This window comes from Alligator sinensis, unplaced genomic scaffold (assembly GCF_000455745.1).
Source record: "Alligator sinensis unplaced genomic scaffold, ASM45574v1 scaffold455_1, whole genome shotgun sequence".
Lineage (NCBI taxonomy): Eukaryota > Metazoa > Chordata > Crocodylia > Alligatoridae > Alligator > Alligator sinensis.
The window spans coordinates 771262-782788 of NW_005842142.1; the positions used below are offsets into that span (position 1 = coordinate 771262).

Genomic DNA, 11527 nt, shown 5'->3' on the forward strand with positions numbered 1-11527 from the left:
GACTTTGCCTAGGATGGAGGTGAGACTGACTGGCGTATAGTTGCCTGGGTCCTCCTTCCTCCCCTTCTTGAAAATGGTGACCACATTGACCAGTTTCCAGTCCTCCGGAACCTGGCCCATGCGCTATGAGTGTTCAAATATTCTCGCCAGTGGCTGTGCAATGACGACAGCCAGTGCCTTCAGTACCCTCGGATGGAGCTCATCCGGGCCTGTTGACTTAAATGCATCCAGTTCCTCCAATTGCCTCTGCACCATCTCAGGGTCTATGCTTGGTAGTCTGGCGCCCTGCTGCTGCCTCTCTACAATCCCAGTGAGCGACTTGTCTTGCCCCTCGCTTAGGAACACTGAGGCAAAGAACTCATTGAGGAGTTCAGCCTTGTCCCCCCTGTCCGTCACCAATTGCTTATGCCCATTTAGTAGAGGTCCTATTCCACCCTGGGCCTTCCTTTTACTCCCTATATATCTAAAAAACAATTTTTTGTTATCCTTAACTTGGGATGCCATCCTCAGCTCCATGGTAGCTTTGGCCCGACTAACTGCCTCCCTACAAGCACGAGCAGAGGAGGTATACTCCTCTTTAGTAATCTCTCCCCGTTTCCACTTTTTATGTGCCCCCCGAACTTGGAAAAAAGAAGTACAGTTCTTTTTTCTGTAAGATTTCAGAGTAAGGACTTTCTGTCCTGTAGCTAGATCTGTGCCTCTCAGAAGCTTTAGACTTTGCTTAAGTCCCATAAAGGCAAAGAGGTGCGCTCACAGGGCAGAACTGAAGTCCCAGATCAGAAGCACCTATAAATCTGAACCTCAGAACATCGTAAACTTATGAAATTTGAGACAGGTTAGATTTGCCCAGTTCTACTTATCGCTACTCTAGAGCTCCATCTAGTGAGGAAGTAGCCAACCCACCTGAATAACTGTTTATTCATAAAACAATACTTTGGTACATTATATATTTTCATGTTATTTATATGGAAATAACAATCTAAATTGTCTTTTTTTCTGTATCAGTACGTAACCTACTACACAATGCATACCTGCAGGACATTTTCCCTTTCCTCATCAGAGATCCATTCCATGGTTTTTTCTCTGAGAGCCTCTTTGAAATAGGCATTATAATCTTCCTGTGCTTTCTTTACTTCCTCATTTCGCTTAATTATATATTTGGGAGTAATACCATAATCCTGTAAGGATAAAGGGAATTAAATCCCATTGACACATCTGAGAAAAAAATGAAAGATACTTCTATAACAAATATTATCTGTAATGATATTTAAGGTTACAATCAAAGTTGGTTTTGAGTATTATTTTGGAATATTATGTATTACCATTGAACAATAAAAAAAAAAGTCAATGTTATCGTCTGAGGAGCATTAAGCCTGATTTTTGCATAGACTTTGAAAGAGTCTCTTCACCTGTATGTTTGGGACTTCGAAATGCACGAAAGTAAAAACCCCAAAACTTCCGTTCTAAGGACCACTATGAGATTGGCATATTAAACAGCTTTGTATCTGCTAACCACAGCACCACTTTTTCACATTTTTACATTATTAACAGTACATGCCACACTGTAACATTCGTTTTTGGATACATTATTTGAATTTTTTCCTATGTACAGATCTTTACTAAAACATTACATATCATGAAAAGGACTTACATATTTTAATATGGCATGTGTGCTAATGATGGGCTCAGTTATGACTGACAGGCAGAGTTGCACTGGGGGTGGTAGACTAAACTATCAGTTTCACTGGGCAGGGTTGAATTCCAAGGAGGGAAAATCCATTCAGAAGGTCACAGGTGTTCAGGGTGAATGCAGCCTCTGCATCATCCTTTACAATGATGCACTATGCTTTTCTCATTGCAGGCAGCCAGCTCTGCTAGAAAAGGTGGGATCATGGTCTTGGCTTTTCCCACCAAATTTGGGGTGCCTTGTGACCCCAGGGATGCTGGACAGCATTACCACTATGCTTCACTGTCACAAAGGTGACATGAGGCCCAGGAGGATTTTTAGTACCTTTCCCTATATTTGCTCACTTGTTAAGCAATCAGGAATGCTCTGGCCCTAGAATTCTCTCTATATTATGCATAACAGATGAAAATCCTATTGATGTCAATGTGACTTCATGTACTGAACTATAATCCAATGGTTTCTGACCAGTATGATGTGGCACCCCAGGGTGAATTGAGATCCTTTCAAGGGTACTGTGGGGTGCCACACAACATTAGCACTATGACGTGTATAAGCAGGATTCACATAACAAACAGAGATTTCAAAATAAGGATCTGAAGCTATAAAAGCATTCTGCCCTGCTGTGATCTTTCTGATTTCTTTGCAACTTTTCTCTGTAGTCAAAAAAACAAGTGAAAACTCAGAGGTAGCATTTTCCGAGGGGTACCTCAAATCTATCCAGCGGTGCCTTGAGTCCAAAAAGGTTGAGAATTACTGATATAATTTCTAAAGGATCTAACAAAGATGTTAGAAATATTAATGTAATGTCAAACATAAAATCGTGCAGAAACTGGTTGGTTAAACAATCATAACTTACACAACTTCCTGTGTATATTTGTAAGGCTTTTCAAATTAATATTTTGTTCTATATACTAATGGAGGTCACTTCGCATATTCTGCTAGCTTTATGACCTGTTCCCTACTTCAGACATATCACAGATGCTCATTTGTATGCAGATGGGTGTGCTTGGCTAAAATGCACAGCTGCACAAACGGAATATTGTACTTCTTAGCCATACCCAAAATTCGTAAGTGAAGGGAGACTATGAAGATATTAATCCTGATCCTTTCATAAAGTTCCATGGATTTATATGTGAACTAATATTTATGAACAGTGGGCTAATATATAATGATGAGGTATATGCTACTAGCACTTTGACAGACTACAGTTTGTGAAGATTATGTACATAGCAAACCAATAACCATCTCAATTAGCATTTTTTCTTTTTTCCGTAAAGGCCCTATAAAGGCAGAGGGTGACAGACATTTTTGTGCTTTATTCTTCCACCCATCAACCAAAGTTCTGACACGTTAATTATATTTCCAGTGAAATAAAAGTTGGAGTTATCCTGTAAACCTAACACTACCATTCCTTATAAAGGCTGATGTTTCTGTGGCACAATATGAGGTACTCATTCTTAACTAACTGGCAACAATCCCTCATTCTTGGCCTAGGACAGAATGAGAATGAGCGAGTCTGAGCAAATTCTGTTCTCCACAGGAGAGTGGGTTATGCAAATTTTACATAGCACACAGAAACTGTATTAGTTACTGTAAAATGTAAGCAGTTATTTTACATCAAAACTACCATTATAGAGCCAAACCTATAGAGCCAAACCTGGGAAATGGAACAAATGTGAGTGAAAAGCTTTTAGTACATCTGAAACTGTTACATAAATGAGGCACTGACTTGTGATCATGCCTGAGTGGCTGGCCCATGAGTGCTATAAGAAAGCAGCAAGTTGCTCCTCCCTCTTTCATATTCCTCTTTTGCTGTGGATGTACACATCAAAGATCCCCTCCTAAGCTAAAGAATGCTGTTGGAATGTGTTTTGGTCTGTAATTTACTAGGGTTTTAAAAGAAACAATGGGCAAAAAAGATGTATACTGTGTGGAACTATATCATCTGCAGGGTTTGAACTGCAGAGCTACAGGACTACAGAAGAACGCTGTTGACCCAAAAAGCATTAGAGGGATCCTAGTGGTCTATTTTCTCATCTGTTTTGGATGTGGGGTGCTCCTTCCTGATACTGTTCTTTCAGATGGGGGTACGAGCTAATTGGGGGCATTAGGTCAGAGGAAATTGCTGGAGGAAATCTAAACGAATTATCTATCCCTACCTCCTAAAATAATGTATATTCCTCAAATTCCCAATGTTTAAGTTTGCTTTGGCAGTTGCACAGGGCCAGAACTTTAGAACATCTATAGTTGTTATTTTTGCATGCTGCCAACATTCTCCTGACAATGGAAGCAAGGAAAGGGCAATGCCAATTTTCACAAACTTTTATTTGAACAAACCTGAAAAAAACAATCATAAACAAAGACACCTTTCTGATCCCAGTATTTTTCTGATGAATGGCAAAAATCTGCTGCAAACAAGAGAGGTGTTAGAACTTAACAAAAACATCACAAGTGTCTTTTATAATGAAAAGTGACAGGCGATCTAAAACAGGTACTTCTGTGGTAATCTAACAAAACGTACCTTTTTTTTAATAAATTTTGGAACAAGTCCTGAAGTTTCAAGGAGATATTTGTCTCCTAGTCTCCTGTCAACACAAACAGGTTGATACGTCTTTGGCTTTCCCATAACAGCGTCAACTGCATTTGTACGTATAAAATTTTTTTTAACTTGCACACCTATAATTGGGTGATCTGTCTTCTGTGGAACTGGTGGTAATGTTGAGATTTTTTTAGAACCACGATCTTTTTGCCCTGTGGAATTAAGCATATAAGGATCCTTGTTACAACTATAAAGAATTTATGTTTTCTGATGTCTCAAGAAACTGAAACAACTAAAAATGAAAACAACAATGAACAAAATCACTCAAAAGATGTAAACCAGTTAGTCAGCAACATAAGAATAAATAGGGAACTACTGCAGTAAAAAACTACTAAAAGTTTTTTGGATATGGGAAAAGTCCTAAACCTAAGAAAAGCTGTATAGTTTCCAGTCAGAATTTGCATGGTAAAAATCCATGTATAAGTACCACCTTGTAAGACTTCTTCCATACATTTTCTGCTAACTGCAGTAGAATGATACTATTGAATATACTTAAATGGTAAGAAGCTAAGAATAACAATTGTCTTTTGCTAAAGAATAAGGAGGTACTGTCATCCAAGACATTAACGGTTTTATGTATATTGTAATATCTTCAATTCTTAACAGATTCTTTTTACATATTACAGCATATAATACATACCTTTCTTGTAATTTTGTTCAACTTGATTGTCTCACAGGATTCTCCCTCTCAGATTTCAAACATCTAGAGCAAGACTGGTTGGGAGCTGTCAAAGCTCTAAAGTTTTATAGGATTTCACCTTCTCCCACTCCCCATACCCCGCAATGCAGGTAAATAAGCAAGTGTGCATGGTGCAACGTAGTGGAGTGCTCAACTGTCGGTCCTTTTTGAGCAACAGAGGAAATATTCACCCATGTACAACCTTAAAGGCAAAATATTCTGAAGCTCCCAAACTCTGGAAGCAGATAGATGAGCATGAATCCTAAAAAAGAATATCTTTATAAAGAAGCAGAATTACAAGGTGAATGATAATTTATCTTCAAAGATACCATCATCTAGGATTTGCACTTTCAGAGAGTAAATATCTTGAGAGATGTCCCTTCTAATACAGAGATCTGTAATATACACTGCACTGGTCAGGGCTGAAAGTTTCTGCCCATGCTAATTAAACCAACAGTAGACTTTCTGCCTTTTCTTTTCTGAATATCAGAAAAGAGGGATCAGGTACCTCCAAAAACATAAGGGATAAATATGAAGAACCTCATATACACATACTAAAAAAGAAAATTTGGCCAAGCTTTTTGAGCATTCTGGAAGGAAAAACAATTCTAAGCAATGGAGAATGAAAACTTCTTTATTTCAAAAGTGTAGGCCTGAGAAACTAAAAGAGGATTTACTCCTAGAGGAAGATTATGTGCAACACAAGTCATGCAACCATAAATCAGAAGATATATATAGCTACCAGAATTAAAACATTCCTCTGGTTCATAGAACAAGCTGTTTTCTTGAATCTGATAGTGGAAGATAGGAAAAGACAGGTCATGACCTCCTAAATCTCAGCTATCAAGCTCCCATTAGTAAGAAATGGTAATGTGAATCCTTAGTCAAACAAGTCAACAAGTAAGTGTGAAAAAACAAAAGTTTGACTGGATCTCAAATGTCTCAACTCTGCTCTGGGCAAAGCCCTAAGGTTTTTTGTAGTGGCAAAGTTTAGAAGAAACACCTCACCAAGACAAGAATACATGACTAGTGAAACTGTACACTGCTCAAGCAAAGTATTCTTAGACAGATTCAGACTGCTGGCTACCCTACTTTTTTCCCTATCTCTCTGAGTGTTTCTATATCCCTCACAGCAGCAATATTCGAAAACTAAATTGATTTTTTCAAAGGTGCCTAGTACTTTCAACAGCAACGGCTGTTGAAAGTACGACTCTTGTCGTGCCCAGCGACTCTGAAACTTGAGACTTAATGGACTTGTCTAAGGTCAAACAGTCTGCAGCAGAGCCAGAATGTGAATCCTTATTTCCTATGTCCAAACAGCAAGCCAAAGCTGCTGTCACCAGGAGCTCTCTTTCAACAAACAAGGCTAAGTCCATAGAAGGGCTTATTTTTTGTACCTGAAGCCCAAACAGTGAAAGGAGAAAGAAAAATATTTAAAAAAAAGGACATTGTAAAATCATGAATGTTTGAAGGGAGTACACGAAACAGTCTCAACATATAGAAGCTACTTTAAACTTTCTTAAAGAACATTCAAGTTAGTAATGATGTTTTCCATACTGAGACTATCAATCCTAAAAGTACATACTCTGTAGTAGCTTTGGTTCCCTTGAACCTTTCAGAAGAAAGTTTTTTGGAGAAGGTACTTCAACTTTTTCTGGTCCAATGGTTTTCCAAGGAGCTTTATTTTTCTGTGTCTCATACTTCACAGATGATCTAAATGTTGATATATATCTATAATATTAAAAAACAGAAAGACAAAAATTAAAAGTCAGACTACCAGTTAAAATTATTTTTCTGCTGAAAATAGATTTTTAAGTCTTTATCTATAGAAAATATTTATATAAAACTATCTATATGCAGTTTGTTGCTCAAAACACTTGAGCTTTTCCTTATTAAAAGTATGATTAGACATTACACCATTATTTTATCATCATGATAAATCATTATGTTGTGCTGTATACTTTGCTCCGTCTTCTTTTTAAATGACCTGCCTCCTGCAGCTATATTTAATGGTACTTGAATGTTTTCTGATCACTAGAATTTGCATGTTGGCTTCATTGTATTTTGTCCAATTATTATTGGAAATATGCTGCTAGTATGCTTCTACGTGAAAATTTCAACTATGTTCATGGAATTTTCCACATTTGAACACTGAGTCTAGGAAGGCTGTACACAATATACAGTACCTCTTCAAGCCCCGCAGCCCCCGACCACTCACGTCCACACATATTTATCAGCCAGTCATGAGCTCAGGTCCAGTGCAGAGCCAAGGCACATGTGCACACACCCCTTCCTCAGGAGAAGTGACTATGTCACCCCTCCCATACTTCACCACCACACCCCTTCCCAATTCAGGTTAGTGCGCCTGCACTATTGGAAGTTATTAAGATTTAGAAGTTGCAGCTTTTCTCAATGGACAAAACACAAAGCCATACCTTGGATGTCATCATAACAACTCACATTAAGCTTATCAAACTTCACAGAGGATTAAACATTTTTATCGTTAACGAAAATATCCATAGTTACATTCAATAGGATGAAAATATATTTTAAAACTATATAAAACAGGGCTTGGCAACTCCTGGCACACATGCCAGAGCCTGGCACGTGAAGGCATTTTGCTTGAAACGTATGCCTTGAAGTGGTCAGCAAGGGAGCTCCAAGTGACCCAATCCTTGTTGTAGTAGTGCAGCCCAGGCCCTTTCCCCATCATCTGTCCTGAGATGCATGTACACCCGCCACTGGAAATGAGCCAGGCCAGGGCTCCGCAGACCCCAGTGAAGCTGCTTGGAGCCTTCCTGCTGCAAGCAGCCCAGGCTCTATGACAGGCAGCAGGGGTCTGCCCAGAGCCCAGGCTGGCTGTGACTAGCAGCTAGGAGTCTGAAAGCAGCTGCACCAGGGTCTACAGAGCCCCAGCCTGGTTTGTTGTCAGTGGCAGGTGTCTGCGTGCCTCAGGACAAATGGCGGAGAAGGGCTGGGACTGTGCTGCCACAACAAGGATCAGGCCCCTCGTGTTTCCTCTGTCATCTGGCCCTGGCATGCCAATATCTTACAAGTTGAGGTTGCGGGTATTTTAGGCACTCTGCCCAAAAAATGTTGCTGACTCTAATATAACATCTCATGCTTCAGAAAATATGCCAACTGAGTACTGATGAGAGCTGATAGAAGTATCTCTCTATAAATTATAACATTTTCATCTGCTATGCTGCTTCTTGTACTTTCCTCTCAAGTACATACTATGAGCTAATATTGGAAAATAGCCTAGATGGATCATTACTATAAGGCAATAAAGAAAATGATTTATTTCTGTATCACATATTTCTAATACAGCATAGGGGGGAAGATTATGAAATGCTGAAATAGCTGTTTTGCTACTGATTTCAACAAGTGCAAGTTAAAGCCCATAAAAAGCTAGACCCAGAAGAATTTGTATGTTGTATGCTTACAATTCTGGTCTTTATATCTCTCAGGCAGAGTGACACCCTGCCTCTGCTTTGATGAAAAGCATAAATAAATGTGTATCAAAAACCTAAAGTGAAACAAAAAAGAAGACTGCATTTGTAGGTAAGTTGTTATAGTATCTATATTTTTGTTGACCTTGCTACAGGACATCACTGAGGTAAAAACTGAACCACAAAGGAGTATATTAACCAAAATCCTGGACCAAACTGAGCAGCCTTTCCAAATGGAAAAAATAACCATAAAAATGTTACTTAAAAGTTTGCAATACATTTTAACAGGAGTTTTTTTTAAGTATAGCCTAGCTAGCTGAAACACAAAGAAGATAAGGAATGACTTTGATCATTCATGTTCAGGTGAGCAGGAGCTATAACAGCAACAGCAAAAATGTACACGGAAACAGAGGGCTAGTGATAGTACCTGTCTGTGTAAGGCACCTGTGATTATGAGGGAAAAGGAATCTTCCTTCTGCAATTCCATGACTGGAGGGTTAGAGATGTGGAGGCCATGTTTGTAACAGACTGTGTAGACATGTGAGTGTTCTTCATTTGGCCACTCTGATGGTGTAGATATGGGAAGGAAAAAAACAATGACTGTAGAAATGAGGAGGACTTTTGTCTCTGAGGGACATGAGTTTTAGGGTGGGTGAGGTCCTTGCATGCGGACAGTCAGTTAGTGTGTGATAGTTTAGGAAGGGTGTGGCATATGGGATTTTCTTTGTCTTTTGTGGCCAGCCCTACCTGTCACTACTTAAATATCCAGATATGGCAGCTATACCCCTACAGTGACTTCTAAGAATTTGGTGAATTAGCAAAGTGGACCTTTTAGTTGACATAAAATTGAGTATCTTTGTTCCAGTAAAACACACTAACATTTTGATTCACTTTGATAGCAGTGTGTTATGGATTAATGAAACAGACAAGCATAACAGCTACTTTTCATTCAGAATAAACACAAGGAAAAACACACCTCACAACAAACAAACACATCACTCTCCAAACATAGGACATATGTGAATACACTCAGGTATTAGTATAGTGTGAGCAGAGGGATTTGGTGGGCATTGTTTTAGGTAAATGTGTGTGTTGGGGGAGAAACAAGAGGAACAATATGCAGAGACATGGACAGAGAAGCAAATCAGGTGGAGGAACAGAACTACTGGTACCATGACCCTGGCAAAACCTAGAAAGAGAGCTCTTGGGTTGGGTACTGGCTGAAACAGACTTGGAAGTGCAAGCAAGGAAGTTATCGTTTTGATTCCTCCTCTGCTAAGGAAAACAGCACTTTGTCCATTGTTTGTGAATAAACAGGACTTAATCCAAGACTCCTGACTCCTCAATTCCTCTTGCTAAACAGAACCATCTGCAAGACCCCCATTTTATGGCCAGCCACTCAGGTCTCAGGCAGGGCTATCTGTATGAAATCTTGGTGCAGGGTGGATAAAAAGCAATTATTTATTTTTAAAAAATGATTTTTTAATTTAAATCAGATTTTAAAAAAATTTAATTGTAGTTTTATTTAAGATGCTTGCTTTTTTTAAAACCTATATAAAGATAGCTTTAATTTAAAATATGTTAAAGCTCAAAGATATCATCGTGGAATAGAGATTATAACTTCTAATTATATACACTATTTGAGACAATATATTCATGTAACCTTTTTAGAAAAGTTTTACAACATTGGTCACAGCAGGCCATGAACTATATTAGGGGCCCAATCTTATGGGGTTCCCAGGGGCTCCTCTATAGATTAGTAAAAATTAACGAAAACCACTCTACCCAATGGCACGCAGTGGTCAGTCTAGAAGATCCCATTAAGCATCTCTGTCATGCTTCGTTTCAGTTCTCAAACTGTGAATTTGTGTCTCTAGAGATAACATCCTTGTTAACAGCAGTATATGGCGATGAGAAATAAGAGACCTCATTACCTACCCATCTGCCCCATTGTCTCTCTGCAAGTCTGTGTACACAGCGTCAAGCCCTCTCTAAAAGTTTCAAGAAGTTCAATGAATAAAGGCTGTCAAACAGCAAGAATGCATTTTGTAGAGAACAATGATTAAACCGAGGCTTCCTGACCAGTGATTTAAACTATAATTTAAATCAATTTGATTTAAATCAAATCCACCCGTCTCAGTGCCCCTAGACCATAACATCGCTTATACCAGGGCAGGCCCAGTACATTCCTCCGCTATTTATTGACAAAACGTGTGCTTGGTCGCAGCGATTCTCCAGATAAGAAAACAGCCCTTACACACGTACCGAGGTGGTCTGACAGCTTTCTCCTCCAGACGGGGCAGGAGGTTGTAGAGGTTCTCCTGGGCGCACACCTGTGTCATCCTCAGCTCTGCGGAGAACAGAAAGTGCAGGCGTGTCAGGATGCTCGTGCCGCCCCGCGCTCCCCATGCCGGTCCCTGCCTCCCATCTTCTCCTTTTCCACTCTCTCCTCCCCCCCTCTTCTATGTCCCCTCACACTTCAGTCCACTTTGAACCGGCTCCTCTCTCTTCCTCCATCCCCTCCTCCCCCTCTGCGAGTCACCCCCTTCTGCTCTCCCCCATCAGACCCTCTCACCCCCGCAGGCCCCGCTCTGCCCTGCCCTGCCCCTCCCCGCGCCCATCGCACCGCCCCGCTCAGGCTCTGTCCAGAGAAAGAGACCAGGGTTTTGCCCACAACAACGCAGTTGCTATGGGAACCCGTTGCTTAGCAACACTCCCCCGGAAGGGAAAGTTCCTTTCCTCCGCCTACGGCCCGGCTTAAAATGGCAGAGGCAGGATCCAACAGGGAACGGACCAATCGGGAGCCCGCCTCAGCGCGCGTGCGCAAGAGGCCGCGCAGGCGCACTAGGTGGACTTGGGAAGGGGCGGGGCGGCGGTGGAGGAGGGAGAACTGACGCAGTCGCGTCGCCCGAGGAAGGGGTGTGTGCGCATGCGCCGGGCCTGAGCTCGCGACCGTCTCAGAAGCATGCGCGGGCTGGGAGTGGGCGGGGCCGAGGGCTCGGAGCGGCTGCTGTGCCCGGGGTCTGGGTAGCACCTGCACACGGAGCCCCCGCCGACCTGGCCCCGCCCCTCCTCCCGGGTACGCGCGCCCCGCCGTGACCCGCGCGGGC

The 11527-nt window shown here is 41.0% G+C and overlaps 2 protein-coding genes across 6 annotated transcripts in view; one reads left to right on the forward strand and one right to left on the reverse strand.

The window, feature by feature from the left end:
• ENKUR (enkurin, TRPC channel interacting protein) overlaps window positions 1–11183 on the reverse strand; it is a 14921-nt gene extending 3738 nt beyond the window's left edge. Inside the window, exons 1-5 of one of the 5 annotated variants that reach the window (XM_006025356.3) lie at window positions 11077–11183; window positions 10683–10767; window positions 6551–6696; window positions 4209–4438; window positions 1032–1178 (exon numbers count right to left, since the gene is read on the reverse strand). In XM_006025356.3, coding sequence (XP_006025418.1) covers window positions 1032–1178; window positions 4209–4438; window positions 6551–6696; window positions 10683–10759 — 600 coding nt within the window. In that variant the 5' untranslated portion in view covers window positions 10760–10767; window positions 11077–11183. Of the gene's footprint in view, window positions 1–1031; window positions 1179–4208; window positions 4439–6550; window positions 6697–10682; window positions 10768–10984; window positions 11013–11043 lie in introns of those variants that run through there. The other 4 variants (XM_006025357.3, XM_025206155.1, XM_006025355.3 and 1 more) reach the window with 4 other exon arrangements.
• Window positions 11184–11270: 87 nt separating this feature from the next.
• The window catches only part of THNSL1 (threonine synthase like 1), a 7964-nt gene continuing 7707 nt past the window's right edge, over window positions 11271–11527 (forward strand). The window contains exon 1 of the mRNA XM_006025358.3: window positions 11271–11496. The gene's annotated coding sequence lies outside the window, so the exon portion shown is untranslated. The remainder of the gene's footprint in view (window positions 11497–11527) is intronic.